Source organism: Anopheles bellator, chromosome 2 (genome assembly GCF_943735745.2).
Source record: "Anopheles bellator chromosome 2, idAnoBellAS_SP24_06.2, whole genome shotgun sequence".
Classification (NCBI taxonomy): Eukaryota; Metazoa; Arthropoda; class Insecta; order Diptera; family Culicidae; genus Anopheles; species Anopheles bellator.
The window spans coordinates 15124156-15138831 of record NC_071286.1 but is presented as its reverse complement, the minus strand read 5'-3'; the positions used below and the strand labels follow the sequence as shown (position 1 = coordinate 15138831).

The window sequence follows — 14676 nt, the reverse complement described above, 5'->3', positions numbered from 1 at the left end:
GCATTTCTGGTGCTCCCGGGCCGGATGCAGGCAGCTGGCGGAGCAGAGAGCCGGAGATTTTAAGCAGCGCAGCCTTGACTCGAGCGTCAGGAGGGTACAGCGCAAATGCAGTGCCCGGTGCTCCCTGTGATGAGAAACTTGCCCAATATTGAATTAGTTTATAGTCACTCTCGCAGGGGAACGACGTACTCCGTACTCCGACTACGGCGTATCGTCGTTTGTTTTCGGTCGGGCCGGGCGGGCCGGAGACAAGAAACTAATCCCACCTGGGAGACCCGAGGGCCGAAGTTTGTTACGAAAACTTTTCACCTTCTGATTCTCCGAGCCCTGCTCCGTGGTTGGATGTGCCTCAGGAGCGTTATGACCCACTGTGTGGTGAAGTAGCAAATCAAAACTCCCAGGGGTTCAAGATGACTATGTGGTGTTACAGCCCCTTCAGATCTTCTCCGGGGCGAGTGGGCAAAACTCGTTCAAGTTGGAGAACTCTATGCACTACCCAAGGATATACGGAAATTAAAATCGTGTCCAGCGCTCTAACAGCTGAAGCCTCCTTTTTTTTTGCTGCGACTCAATTATTCCACTCAACCTGCCGTGATCCAATTTGGCACAGGGACCGTCGATGCGTCTGCAGCGGCTGGCGCACGGTCGATTAAAGACTAATCCTTTCAACCATAACCGCTTCCAATTATAATCCCACTTCCTGATCGCGCTCCAAGGCTTCTTTCGACCAGAGCATCGGGACGACCGGATGATTGATAAAAAAAACAGAGAAGAAGCGATGCAAAGTTGTGGAAAATTCAATAAAACTGTATCCGATCGGGAGGTACCCACAGGGCAGGGTTGCCAGGTTAGGTAGTAGCTGGACTTGCTGGCTGCTGAGGTGAACTTGGAAGGTAACCACGGTTGTTGTCGGCCACAAAAAGGTGTTCCACCTTCAAAACCCCAGTTTCATCATGGTGACCGCTGGAGTAGCCCGATGGCCGACCTGGAGATGCTTCTTGACTACCTACGCTATTCGCAGAGTCGGATGCAACCCTACACCACACGGCGGTTGCGCCCGGGGAATCAGGCTTGTGCGGGGAGCGCGATTAAATTATAACTCAATTTCGCGCGATGCTCCAAATTCGGTCGGTCCGACGACCGTCCGCACACACCTGCGATAGCTGATGTAATCTGAGCCGAGTCGATTGATTCCCGCACGCCACCGGACGTGTACCGGGGATAAGATGGACGGTATAGATTCGATTAGAAGCGCTTAACATCACCGACTTTTTTACCGCATTCAACCGGTCCGTGGCGCGGTCGTCCTTGGGCGATACCGAGTGTGTGAGGTCAGCCAAAAGTGAACCACGAGGGGGAACCCGAATCCCCGCTACAATCCGTTCAACCGGCCCGGCCCAATCGGCCTGGTAATTGTTTACGCTTCTTCGTTTTTTGTTGGTTCTCTGTGTCACCAACCATCACTCACCAAGCAGCGCCTCCAGAGAGTCGCGAGAGGTTTGTCGGAACGCTTGGGCGGAACCGGCTGTCATCGAGGGCCACGAGCCAACTCGGTCGGTATCTCTCAAATCTGTCGGCGATACTGTCATCGATAATGTCACATCATCATCACCTACAGCGGGGAACACTACACATTAAAGTGGATCGCTCCAACAGCGGGCTTTAATGGCGAGAGTAGCCCCCCGTTATCGTGCCGGTGTAATTGTGTTGAAGAGCACCGAAAAGTATCGTTCACCACAGAAACAGAACCTCCGGGTGACTCATCCGTCTAGCTGATGGCGATGATGATGGAGCGGCGGCGCGTCGGTGTACTTACCAACTTCTTTTGTTGTCATCTATTGACAGATGAAATAATGATATGTTGTGACATATTGGAGGAGATTCGCGCGGTCGGGGGTGCTCTCCGTAGCCCCGTTCCCGTTCCCGTCGACGATGGGATCTTCGCCCTGGCCCTCCAAAGCTACCTGCTTTTTTCTGTTTTCGCCGGCTTGCTATTCAACGGGCGCGGACTTGATGTATGATGCCTGTGTGGGCCCCCTCGGTAATCGAAGCCCTGCGGCCTAAGCCGCCTACGGGGGCACCTTGGGAACCTTTCTTCTCGCGAGTATCAGGGGGCCTCTTTTATCTTCATCGACTACTGCCCGGCCGCGGCCTACTGAGATGCGCCTCGGAGGTGACGTCTAAATCCCTGTCAAAAATTAATGAGTGATAAACGGCTGCTGCTGTAGGGAACAGAGCTGAGGTGGAGGGCCCTCGGTTTTGATGTTCTTCTTGATGTCCTGGGCAGGCCGGGAACCGGGGCCGACAGGACGACGTGGTGATAATCTTCAACAACTTTTTTGTTTGCCGTCCCAGGGCCCAGAGCAGGGCCCATCGTGGAGGTGATGAAGATTATTACCGCTCCCCAGTCAGAGGAACAGCACCACTGTATCGGAAGTTAATAAATTATTTTTCACTTTACGACGCGTGAGTTCCGGTAGTAAAACATTCAGTCGGCAGTAAAACCGTCCTTTACGGCCTCCTGCTCTTGGGACTTGGGGCGGCCGGTTCTGGCCAATGCAAATGCAGTCCCCGGGCGAAGTTTCAACGCAGTTCTTCACAGGTTCACCCAACCGGCGCGCTTTATGGCCACAATGTTTCGGGCCTTTTTGGAGAACTGGGCCGGCCCACAAAGAGAGATTGTGAGACTCTCTCGAAGTGCCCAGACACCAAGACTCGTCGGCAATTGATCCATGGTCCGCGGCTGGGTTTGGAAGGTGCTAATTGAGATTGTTGTTGTTGTGGGACGTTGGAGAGCGAATTGATTTGGCAGACGGTTAATAAACACTACTCTCGGGGGGGTTGCGAAGGGTGCCCGCGTTACTAACCCTTGTTTCCCTGGCCATTTTCCCCCTTTCTACCCTTCAGTCAGTTGATGTGTATTACACGCTCCACTTCGAAAGCCGCTCGTAGGGGCTCGTTGGTTGGAAGTGACGTTCGCAACACGACACGACAACAACAAAATACCGGTGCAGATTGATTTGGCAAACCCGGTTGCCTCCACTTCGCCCGGTGGCTTTCTGGTGTGAGGGTGCGGACACTACCAATTATGTACAACCAGAAGCCGCTTTTTTGGGGGTTTAAATAATTTTTCTTGTGGCGGCAAAACATATTAAACTTTTATTACAATTCGGGTGGTGCGTGGGAAAGCATTTTATCGATTGACCATTTCGGGTGCGGTGAAGGCGCTTTATTACCTTCCCGGTTGACCTTAATTCGGGGCCCGATTTAAACGACCCACTGAGAGCCCTAGAACGTAGTGTCCGGGCAGGCTCCGAACAACTTTCTGGTGGGTAGCGCAATAGTTTCTCGTAGCAGCCAGTACTCAAAATATGCCACCGAGCGTTGTTTGCTTTGGTCAGTCCACACGACCCGTCCCGACCGACTAAACTCCCTCCAGAAATGTGTAGCTCCTGTGATGTAGCACGATGTATCTCCCGGTTCCGGATACGCTGGCTGGTGGCCTGGGCCCCGTTTGAGCAAATAAATTTCCGGGCTTGACCGCTCTCTCGCTCTTGCTCTCGGTGAATGATGGAGTACTGTTTGCCGTAGAAGTACTCTGCTTGCAGCGAGTGGAGGCCGTGGCCATTTTTCCTGACCAAAACTCCGGATGTTTCTTTACGCATCTCATGTGGTTCCGGCCAGCGTTCGTCATCAAACGATCCGCCAATCCCAGGCCGATGGTCCGGGGTGCCGCGGAGAAAAAGAAACCGCACAAACCAAACACTAATCGACATCGAAGCCATCGAGATGCTCCCCAACGCTGCAGCCAATCCGCCAGGACGCAGATTGCAATCGAACGACGCACGACTTTTTGCGGAACGCCAAATCAAATCGACTGACCAGTGGCTCCCTCTGGTGGTGACTCTAGAACGGACGGCCGATCGAATGCGATTGGACTTATTTGCTTTAATATATGCCCCGGTGGTACTCCGAGGGTGTTTGCTTATTGGCTTCCTTTATCTCGCGCACTCTGAACACTCCCCGGCATTCAACTCCCCCGGTCAGCCCAAGATCCCGTCATCCCGTGTGTTCCTCCCGACGATGGCGACGGCTTGCTAATTCCTGCTGAACCACCCAAAAGAGCCGGCCATGTGTGTGTCTAACGGTGCCTAGCGGCCTGACGCGATGTGACTCTGTGTGTCCCTGACTCTGGGCTGTCCCATCCCGGAAAGAGCGGGCCAGAGCTTTATTTTTATTGAAACAAATGGCTTTCGGTTCGGTTGGTCCCCCCGCCGGAATGTGCCGGGTGTGGTGGCCCCGGTGCTCTGCCCGGGTTGTTACGATAAGTCATTGAATATTGATTGATTTAGATTTAGAGCCCGCCCGTGTGTGTCGGTCAAGCTGCTGGCCGAGCAGCATCCAGGGCCTCCCGCGGAGCCAATCGTCGACCAACGCGCGTTCGGCCGGAGCTGACAAATGTGTATCGGGGGGATACCAGACCGGATGCACAGCAAAAACAAAACGAAACGAAAAGCCCACGACGAAACGAACGGGTTTCTCGGCCGGGACGCCAGCCAAGCGCCGAAAACGGTTTGCCCAACACTTCTGTCCACCGCCGCGCGGGCGTAACGTTTACTATTTAATTACGGAATTTACTGTCAGGATTCGTGTCCTTTTGGAGATTTGGGGACGACAGCAACATGGAAAAAAAAAATCTAGGCCGCTCGGCACCACAACGGAGAGGACGACGGAACGGGCGCGGCCGATATAACTAATGACCGTGGATCGACACGTCGATGGTTTTTACTTAATCAACGACGCGTCGGACGGGGACAGTAAAAGTTGTCCTCGTTCGGGAGGGGCTCGTCCTTTTTATTTTTGATGTTCCCCGCCAGCTCCGGGATCATTGGTCACGGTCCCATAGCAAAGGCTTTTGGTTTCAGTTGGGGATTTTTTTCGTTCGCTCGAACTGCAAGGACACGTCCGCTGGAAAGCCGAACCCGAAGTTTGCTGATGGTTTACAATTGGCATTTGAGTACTTGAAGTGTGCGAAGGTAAAACATTTCGATACAAAAAAGAAAGATCCGTTGCTACGTTGTGTATGAGAGACTTAAACCCGTGTTACAGCCTTTCATGTCCAATTTGAACTTAGCGAATAGGAAATAGTCAAATGGTGACAGTTCAGGCAAATATGGACGTTGTCGTTTTAGTGACAATTTGGTCGTATGTTTACGTGTGCCAAATGAAACGAGCACAAACTTTTCGTTTCTTCAAATCATTTTACGTAGAACTTTCCAATGAGTGTCTTTACTTGTAAAACATCATTACTTAAGTCAGTCCAATTTCTAATCACAGCAATAATTTCACGAGTAATTTGTTTGTAACACGAGCATCTACTGACACATAAAATCTTATAACTTTCTAATCTACCATCCGATTTGCATGAAATTGGGGGCATTTGAACAAGGAAGAATGAGCCTTTTAAACTATTCACTAACTAATAGATACAACTGCATTTTATATTGAAAAATAAATAAAAAATTATTATTTTAGGAACATACTGTGTATGCAAAAGACTTCAGAGCTTCAATAGACTCAACATTGGTATAACTTTTCTCACCTACTTAAGACTACAAACTATTGCACTGCAAATTCATAAAACGACTAAGGACTTAAGGGCTTTTAAAGCTCACCAAAAGAATCTTGGTCAGTTCCCTAATAAAAGATGATTATTGTTTTCAACACTAAAGTCGAAATGTGAGAGTATCAGACATCTTCTAAAGCTTCTACAACTGTTGGAATAATTAACCATTATATCACACAGAATGACGCCGAAATACCATTACAACGTCGTTGAATTTCAATACTTAAACGACCCGTCCAATACATCCGAAGCTGTGAAACGAACTTAAAGTGAAGCACGCTACCTACTGAGCGTCATGGTGGAGCCCTGGCTGCACTACATTGAAGTCTTTTCCGAACTAATCAATCGAATCACTCGTCGGGCTATAGCACCTTCATTAACTCCTTTCCTCGTCGGCCGCACTTTAAGAGGACGCACGCCATAAAAAGGACATCCCTCGAACAGCGTAGTCAGCGAGTGCGCCTGGAGAAAATAAAACAAACCAATCCCGTTTCCCGGTTTATACAATGGTTGCAAGGACGAAGGCCACAACGGCTACCCGATACGCGCCAGCAAGGAATTCGTCGTCGTCGGTTTCACCCTTCGCATCTTAAGCAAAACCTCGTTCCCCGTTGAAGGTCAGCAGTCCCCGGGCACGGCACGCGGCCCAACCCTAGCAACGGACGTCGGCGAAGCGTAAATGGACACAATTTACACGGAAATAAACCCCTAATTGACCTACCTATCGCTTCCGGAAGCTCGAAATACCGATTTGATAGGTAAGTGTGCCGATATTTTATCCTCTAACGAGATAATCCTGCGTGTCGTCCGGGGCAGCCTTCGGGTCCCCCTTCAAACAGACCGACCATCGATTTCACGGAAAGGAATTCCGGAACGGATCAGGATCACCAACAACAGCACGGTCTGATGACCGTCGCCAAGACAGTAGTCGATAGTCGCCGAGCGACTTGCGGACTTGCTGCCAGTCCCCACGTTGCTGTCGCGTGGTAATGAGCTGAAAACGACGAGTTCCTTGCGACGGTGTCACTGACACGGATTGCATCCCGCGTAAAGCACCAAAAAGGATCCGTGCCTAAAACGTGCCAATCGCTTCGGCCAAAAATATATTAAAAAAACATTCGCCAGCAATTCGGAGTCGGAGTCAATCTCGGCGCCGCTCGCTCAGGAGATTCCGGGGTTCCGGATCGCGAACCACGACCACCGTGTTTGCGAGTGGCGGCCAATTAGCAGTGCCATGGTTGCCCCGCGCCCACGTTGACGTTCCGGGCCCCACATTAGTGGCAGTTCGCAGTCCTCGCCACCACAGATCCTGGCCTGGCCGGGAAGGGGGAAGTTTGATAGCAAACCGAGCGCGTCTTGGTTGCTGCGTCGTCTCAAGTCACGCGGCGGAGTCAGCATCCCTTCGCCGGCGGAAACCAATTCGCTAATTATCATTATCCGATTAGCGTGAAACAGATTTCTGACACTCTCACTCTGTCCCGCTCTCGGTTTCTCTCTCGTTCCGTCTCCGGTCTCCGTCGATGTCGTCGTCTGCTAAGCGCAGCTCCCTTTAAGTTAATATGCCAAGACCTTTAACACGAAACATAATCCTGCGGACTGTGTTATGAGAGGTGATACTTTCGGCTCTTTTTTCTTGCTGCTCTCGTGGCAACTTTGGAGGGCCGCCCCACATGAGGGCCCATTACAGATCTTACTCCAGGGGGTACCAAAGACATGTTGCTGACAAAGAACAGCCAAACCGGAAGCTTAGGGAACTCCCTCGAAATGCCCTCCAGGGCCAAAATTATGATAAAAAAGAACGTCAAAATAATGTCAAGTACTAGAGAACAAGTTAAATTATTACAGAAAGTATTAATAAAACAAAACATTGTTGCTTCAAAATGGGCCACACGTTGCCTGCGTCCATTTAAAAGATATTAACACATTTCTTACAACCTTCCAACAACAAATCTTCTCGCTCCCTTTGGCCCACCCTCCCTCTGTTTCCCGCCGGAAGTTACACCAACCGCGCTACGAAATCAGATTCCAGATCTTATTATGTTCCGCCGCGGGAAGTTGTACGTTCCTTGCGGCGGTTAACGATACATTCAACAGGCGGCACCAGCAGCAGCAGCAACTAAACGATGGTTCCCGTCCGTTATGGACCATTGTAGAGAGCCGTAAAAACGACCCAAGTACTCTCCGTATCCCGGAGCGGGGGACTTGCAGTTCGGCGTTCGCCGGCAGTGGTGAAAATAAAAGCGCAAACCACGCGGCACCCGCGGCCCGGGCGTGTGGCAGGAACAGGTTCTGCCACGGCCAACCCGGGGCCGGCGGCTCTCACTCGAATAATGCTCGGTGGAAAATTATGAGGAAATTGACACAAGGGCGCACTTGTGCCCGGGCACTGCAAAAGCGCAGGAACATTCAACGCAAAGCGATGCTTCCCAGCCGGCTGGCCGGCCGCCGGTTCCGGAAATGAAAACTCAATTAGCGTTTGAAGTGGTCTCGTTGGGCCCTTGTTTCTCTCCTCGCTCTTATTGTATAGCAAAATGTGCATTAAAATAAATTTCTCGGTTCCTTATTCTTCGATGGATCGGATCGATTTCAATTGGCAGAGGCAGCGGCTTCAGTTTTCCTTTCCAATGGAGGCGCCCCGAATGGAGGCGCCCGCGGCTGATGGAGGCGCCAGACTTTTTTCGAAACAAACACTTTTTTAATCGCATTAATAATAAATATTAATAAATCCGAACTGTTTTCGTAACGATCAAGGGGAAATGTCGAACGAAACTGATACCGATCGGACAATGAAATCCGACCGGCTTCTGATTTATCGGCGATAACCACTTTTCTCCCGGTCCGTGGCACAAGCAGCACCGCAGAAGCACTTTTATAAATTGCATTAGGTTCACGAGCCTTGTCCGGTCCAAATTAAATCAACAGAAGCACAACCAGTGCACGGGTGTCAGGCTACCACAGGCTCGGAGTAGAGCAAAATCCCGCTCAAAGTAGAACCAAATCAAACTCCGTAATCGGCCGATAAAAAAGCAACAAGCCCCGGCCGGTGGCGGCAGCAACATATGACGGATCCGCGTCCCCGCCTGGAAGTGCGCCGGAAGGATAAATATTACTTAACATAATGAATCCTTTTTGGTGACTTCCCCCCCAGGGCGCGGATCCTGCAACTGCACAACCAATCGTCGGGCACCGCCGGAAGCCACCGATGTGTGTTACCATATGTTTTCCTCTATGGTCCGCGCGGATTTCCCGGTGTAGGACTTCTTTGGGCAATCAGTCACACGACGAGGTACGTCAAGCCGCGCCAAAGGAGTGTCCTCATTGCACTGGGGGATGAGGAGAAAAAACAGGACATCTTGAGTGTCTTCTCTGCCAAGTGGTGGCGGCCGCCGAGTTCCCGAGCCGAGCGTATGCAAACATCCCGAGAAACACACCCTTTTCGCTGCCAGCGAACAACTCAATTTGCTCGTCACACACACATACACACAGGTGGTGGAACCGGTAGTCCCACGGTTCCGCGAACAGCGACCCCCTCCTGGTAACCGGATACTTTATTCCTTTTTTTTCGCGTCTAATAAGAAAACGACAGCCGCCAGCGCGCGACTTGGCGACGGCAATCCTATCCTCTGGCTGGTGGCATCCTTTCTGGTGAATTAAATGCGGACCCCCTCGGCCGGGGACGAAGGAAGAAATAAGAGAGCGAAACCGAGGTAACGAACATCCGGTGGAACAGGTCCGACCCGTGCCCGTGTGTGTTATGGCGAGTCCTCTGCAGATTGATTGAAGGCGTATAACGTTTCCCATGCATTATTGAATAACTCGGCGTCCGCGCGGTGCGTGCGTGTGTGTGCGGGCTCCGAGGATGTCTCCGAGGATCCGGGCACGGCAGCATCAAGAATCAATCTGAATAGGTGGCTCCTCGAACCCGTCGCCGCGTCGCACACGTCGGGATGATGATGATTTTCTCGAAAAATTGGATTGATTTATTCCGCGAGGGCTTCCGCCACAATATCCTGATTCGCGTGCCTGATTGTTCCAATAAAAAGTCAAATCAATCATCTTCCGCCTCTTGGTTCGTGGGAAACACGATCATAGCTTGTTTGGCAGCTTGGCGATCGAGCCCGAAGATCTCGATGTCACGCCTTGATGTGGGATCCCGAGGACTCCCGACAGGCCAGGTGCATCCTTTGGAAGAGCGCATATTACGTATTCATAAGTTTTATAAAATACGCGCCCTTCAGAAGCCCTTCAGTAGGCTACATCTAGCTTTACATAAGGTGCCCCATCCTCGCACAAATGGATGGAAGAGGAAGAAAAAAAATCGGGCATAAATCTTCCCATGCGCATAATGAAACAAGTTCATATCGTAAATTATTCCTACACCAAGCTCTGGCCGCCACAGGAACGGGCGCCCGTTTCTGTTTTTTTTCTCCGAAAGATTCACTCCGAATCCGTCACTCCGTCGGTGGCAGAGACTAGGAGAGTGTTGCGTAACGCGTTGCCGTCGGTTGCCGTAGTTCGGCGCGAGGGTGTGTCCAACGAGGAGTTTTCTTTTCTTCTAAGAAAACGAACAACCTTGAACGGGTTCGCGCTGGCTGGCGGCAACATCTACGAACCGGTAATGATGCTGTTTGTGTATATGTGTATGGGGCGGCAGACTAATATGCGTCTGAGTCTCAGAGAGTTTGCGAAACGTATTTCTTTAAATTATTCACAATTTTATCTCAATCCCATTCATTTAATAAACTAAGTGCAGGTTTTCGTCGACACAGCTCATGATGAAACACTTACGTGCTCGAGATTTCATTACTTGATATTATTTAGTCTATGGAACGGATTCACGGACACAGTTTCTTGAATAAAGCGATGCTGCCATCTTCCATAACTCGTCCAAAAAGCACTGGGAAAAGTATTACTTTTTCTTCTCAAAATAATTGTTTACGAAGAAGGTCTGTGACAGTTGCCCCTTCAATCGACGAAAGCCTACTACGTCCTCCGAGCGAAGTGGCTTGCGGCTAGCACTTTGGTCTTTACCTGTCAGTAGAATGACAACTAAATTCATTAGCTTTCATTTACTAGTTGAGTTGAGACTAGTTGAGACCGGAAATATACCTCGTTCTCATCGCAACAATTTTCAAAATTCACCAATTTGTAGCTAATCTTTTGATCTTCTTTTGTAGGTAATGCCCGATGGATGGTCTCGCCGGCATCGACAAGTTACCGCTTTTTCTGTATCTAGAACTTGCTTGATGAAAGCAAATTCTTAAATAGCATCATTCCTCAAAACAACTATGAATTAGTATTGAAGCTATGAAGTTCTCGACAAATTCATTCGTCGTGGAATTAATAGTACGAATCTTCATCCGCCAAAATTTTTCCCTCAGCTTGAAAGATTGAACTTGATCAGCTCCTGCAGGTATCTTCGTAAAACTGCTTTCGATAGGCCTCTCGAATTGATTCCATCGTGTGGTTGGTCTAACACTGATGCAAAGAGTTGAGGATAAGTTTGAGAAGGTCGGCGTGGGAAAAAGGATGGAAATTTAATACTCGCATTAAGACGAACTCAACAATGATTTATTTCTTGACACTGTTTCACGATTCACAGGCTCGCTTGATATTGCAAAATTACAGTCACTTTGAAACAACTGTGTCAATTCCCGAAACCATTGGCGATTGGCGACTTGATTGCCATCGAAGCTTCCGTTTAGCCGGAGCCCCCCAAATGTCCTGCCGTGTAAATGCAAATCAACTTCAATCGAGCATCGCGCAAAACCTACCAAACGTGTCTTTTGGCTCGTGGTGCTTGTGGAGCTTCTCACTCGCGTAGAGCGAAGTAAAGCATCAGCCCTCAGAGCACAAGTGCATCATCACCGTCACGTTGCAGCCACGTTGTTGTGTGCATCGCACAACATTGCCAACGTCATTCCGCGCGTTTGTTAATATTTTCCACGATCGGCTGATAAGACAATCCTTCACTACACGAACCACGGAGTCCGACGTCATGGCCATGGGTGTCAGGAAATCAACCGTAGCCCAGTACATACACAGGGAACGGAAAATGCTCGACTAACGACGACACGACGTGTCTCGACAAACGACCGCCAACAACCGTTATTACGCCTCGGTGGGTGCGCAGGGACCAAACCGTGAGGAGAAATAGTCAGTACCGCGCACTTTAAGGTCCTTTAAAACCAGGCCAGCAGGCCAATAATTGCGTGCCCCCGGATGTCGCCGCCGCCAGCCAGGATGCCGAAGGTGTGAAAAGCGACGGAAGTGTTTAGGGCACTTGGGAACATCACAGGCCGGGCACCCGCTGACCGCTGCCGGTATCCGGCGTTTTTGATGTTCTGTGCGCCTAAAATTATGTTGTTTAATGTACCGGACACAGGCGGGCACGCTGAGCTGGCTGGCCGTCAAGGGCAAGAGAGTCCGTAGCGGTCCGAAACGTAGAGGCAATTAGCACCGCTGTCTTAAATCTGCAGCCTCGACAGTTGTTTCCGCAGGATTTACATCGAAACTTCGCTTCGACTGGAATCGGGTGGTTTGGCGATAAAAATCGCAACACACGAAACGGAGTGTCACAAAAAAAATCGACCGAAAAGTCGTCATCGTTCAGTGCAGCGGAGTGCACAGCCTCGCTCACAGCATAATACGCCCAATACACATACTGGAGTGGCATTAGCATAACGCCCCATGCCCGCGAAGGGCGGTTTAAAATTCTATTGACGTGATTTAAATTTTAATAAAATAATTCCCATTTCTATCTAGCCGGGGTCCGGTCCCTGGAGGGGTTTGAAAATACCTGAAATACGATCGTGCGTGCGTGCCCGGTCCGTGCGTTGCCACTTGGCCCCGGACAGCCCCCTCCGGCCACCGGTACGTGTCCACCATTGTGTTTGATGGCGATACACGCTGCCGTAAATGGGCTTTGAATAAATTCATGTATGCATTCGATTCGATATTTTCACCCGCAAATGATTCATTCCCCGGCCAGCTATGATTGGACCCACACCCCGCCGCCGTAAGGTCATTTCAGGAGCACGAAATGTCATCGAACACAACATGTGAACGAACACCACGGAGGCCTCTCCGCTCCACGGTGAATTATCATCACACATATTGAACCGGTTCTCCTAGTGAGGGCCCACTTCTGGGGACCACCCACCGCCCACCCACCATGGGCATCTCAATCAACCAGAGAGAGTTCAACCGAAACCACGTGCCACGCGGTACGCTCTGTGCCAATTGTGCGCGTCGATGGCCATTTTTCCGGTCACCCCGGTTGGACGACGTCACCATTAGAGTCCTAATGAAGATGGGCGCGATGGACGCGACCCCGAACCACGCGGACCGGAAGCCACCGGAATGATGATGCATTGAATCGGATATCAATTGGGGTGACGCTTATTTGACGCCGCACTCCGGAACGGGCTCATGATTCTAATCAAATTAGAGACCAGCGGCTCCTGTGTGGGCCTGTCTTGGGTTTGGACCCGTCCCGGTTTTGTGAAACAATATTTTGTTACTCAAGAAACTCAGGGAATCGAAGCTCAAAAGAATATATGGGGGGCGGTTACGAACCTTCCATCCAGCGCTGCTGTTCGAGTCGCCCTTATCCTTGAAGTACGGCACGTTCTGCACCATCCACTCGTAGATCTGGCTGAGCGTTAGCCGGCTATCGCTGGCCGAGCTGATGGCCTGCGTGATGAGGTCGGCGTAGGACAGGTTTCCCCAGGCGTTCCGGCGTGATGAGTTCTTCTTCGACGAGGACGACGACGATGCCGCCGACTGAAGCTGCGTATTGCTGGTGGCCGCTACAAGGGTGACGCCGTTCGCCGAGAAAAGAGCAATAGAAACGAATTAAACGTGATGCGTAATTTGCGCACCAAACACGTTGCTCCGGATCGGCTGCTCTCGAGTGGCACAGAAATTTGATAGCTGTTAATGTTAAATTGTGGTGCTATTTTTAGTGATTAACAGAATCTCAACGTCCGGATTAACACACCATTTTCGTATTAATTTTATTCTGATTCTATTCTCCGACTTCGCTGAGGTTACCTGCGTGACATTGGGAACCGAATGAAGAAGAAACCCTGATCGCCCCAATCCGATCAGAGTGGAACACATGTTGCCAAGGCCATACACACTCAACCCCTGTTGAGTTGAGCGTGGATTAAACGCCACTCTGGCCGGCCACATCATGAACACGTTTTTGCTTCATTTTGTTCCATCCAAACGCCTCACCTTAAGCTCAACATAAATCCGTTTTGATGCTTAAAAAAGCAGCGTTTAATTTGTAATACGCCGCCAGGGCGAAGAAGCCGTACAAGTAGCGAGCGCCAGATTATTGACAGATGCCGGAAAACTGCAAGCATAATGCACACGCCGCACCATTAGCCACATGTTGCCAGAGCCGATCGCGATCCAAGTCCCTGGGGGTTCTTGATTCAGGTTTCATGCACCGACCCAAAACCCTTAACGCCAACCGAACGTAACAACTTTGTATCCGAAATCTGCCCAGCGCACTAGCCAGAGCTGACTGACCTGACTTTCTAAAATTGCGTTAAAACTTGCCAATGTCCCAATGAACGGGGAGAGACTCTGGAAGCGAGCTACTTTCCCTAGCAGCTACCGGACAGCGCAAACTTAAGTCTCCCCAGGAAATCGGAGGCTCAGAAAAAAAAACCCGGGCATCTTTGGCCGGCGGTTTAAACCGTTCAAGGAAGGTTGCCTTGAAGTTGGGCAGTTCTAAACTTAGCCCGACCATCTGCAGAGGCCACCCGCCCGTCGTTGCCGTGTGGTAATAAAACGTTCTCTTTTTTTTTTCGTCGCGGATAATTTGCTGGAGCGTCTGAGCCGTCTGAATTAAGTAGGACCTCTCTGGTGGTGGTCAAACCAGTTCGCACCGGCCGCGAGAGAAGGTGCTAGGTAATCTTAAGAGGCGCTGAGCCGATCGATTAGCAGCGATAGAATGGCTTGAAAGGCGAAGCACCATTCTAGCCGCACCGTCTGAGGACTCCGTGGGGCACTCGATCGTTACGCTTGACCGCAGC

At 50.5% G+C, this 14676-nt stretch overlaps 1 protein-coding gene across 1 annotated transcript in view; it reads right to left on the bottom strand.

Moving 5' to 3' along the window:
• LOC131211713 (forkhead box protein O) overlaps nucleotides 1–14676 on the bottom strand; it is a 36972-nt gene that overhangs the window by 13832 nt on the left and 8464 nt on the right. The window contains exon 2 of the mRNA XM_058205295.1: nucleotides 13205–13437. Within this exon, the coding sequence (XP_058061278.1) occupies nucleotides 13205–13437 (233 nt within the window). The remainder of the gene's footprint in view (nucleotides 1–13204; nucleotides 13438–14676) is intronic.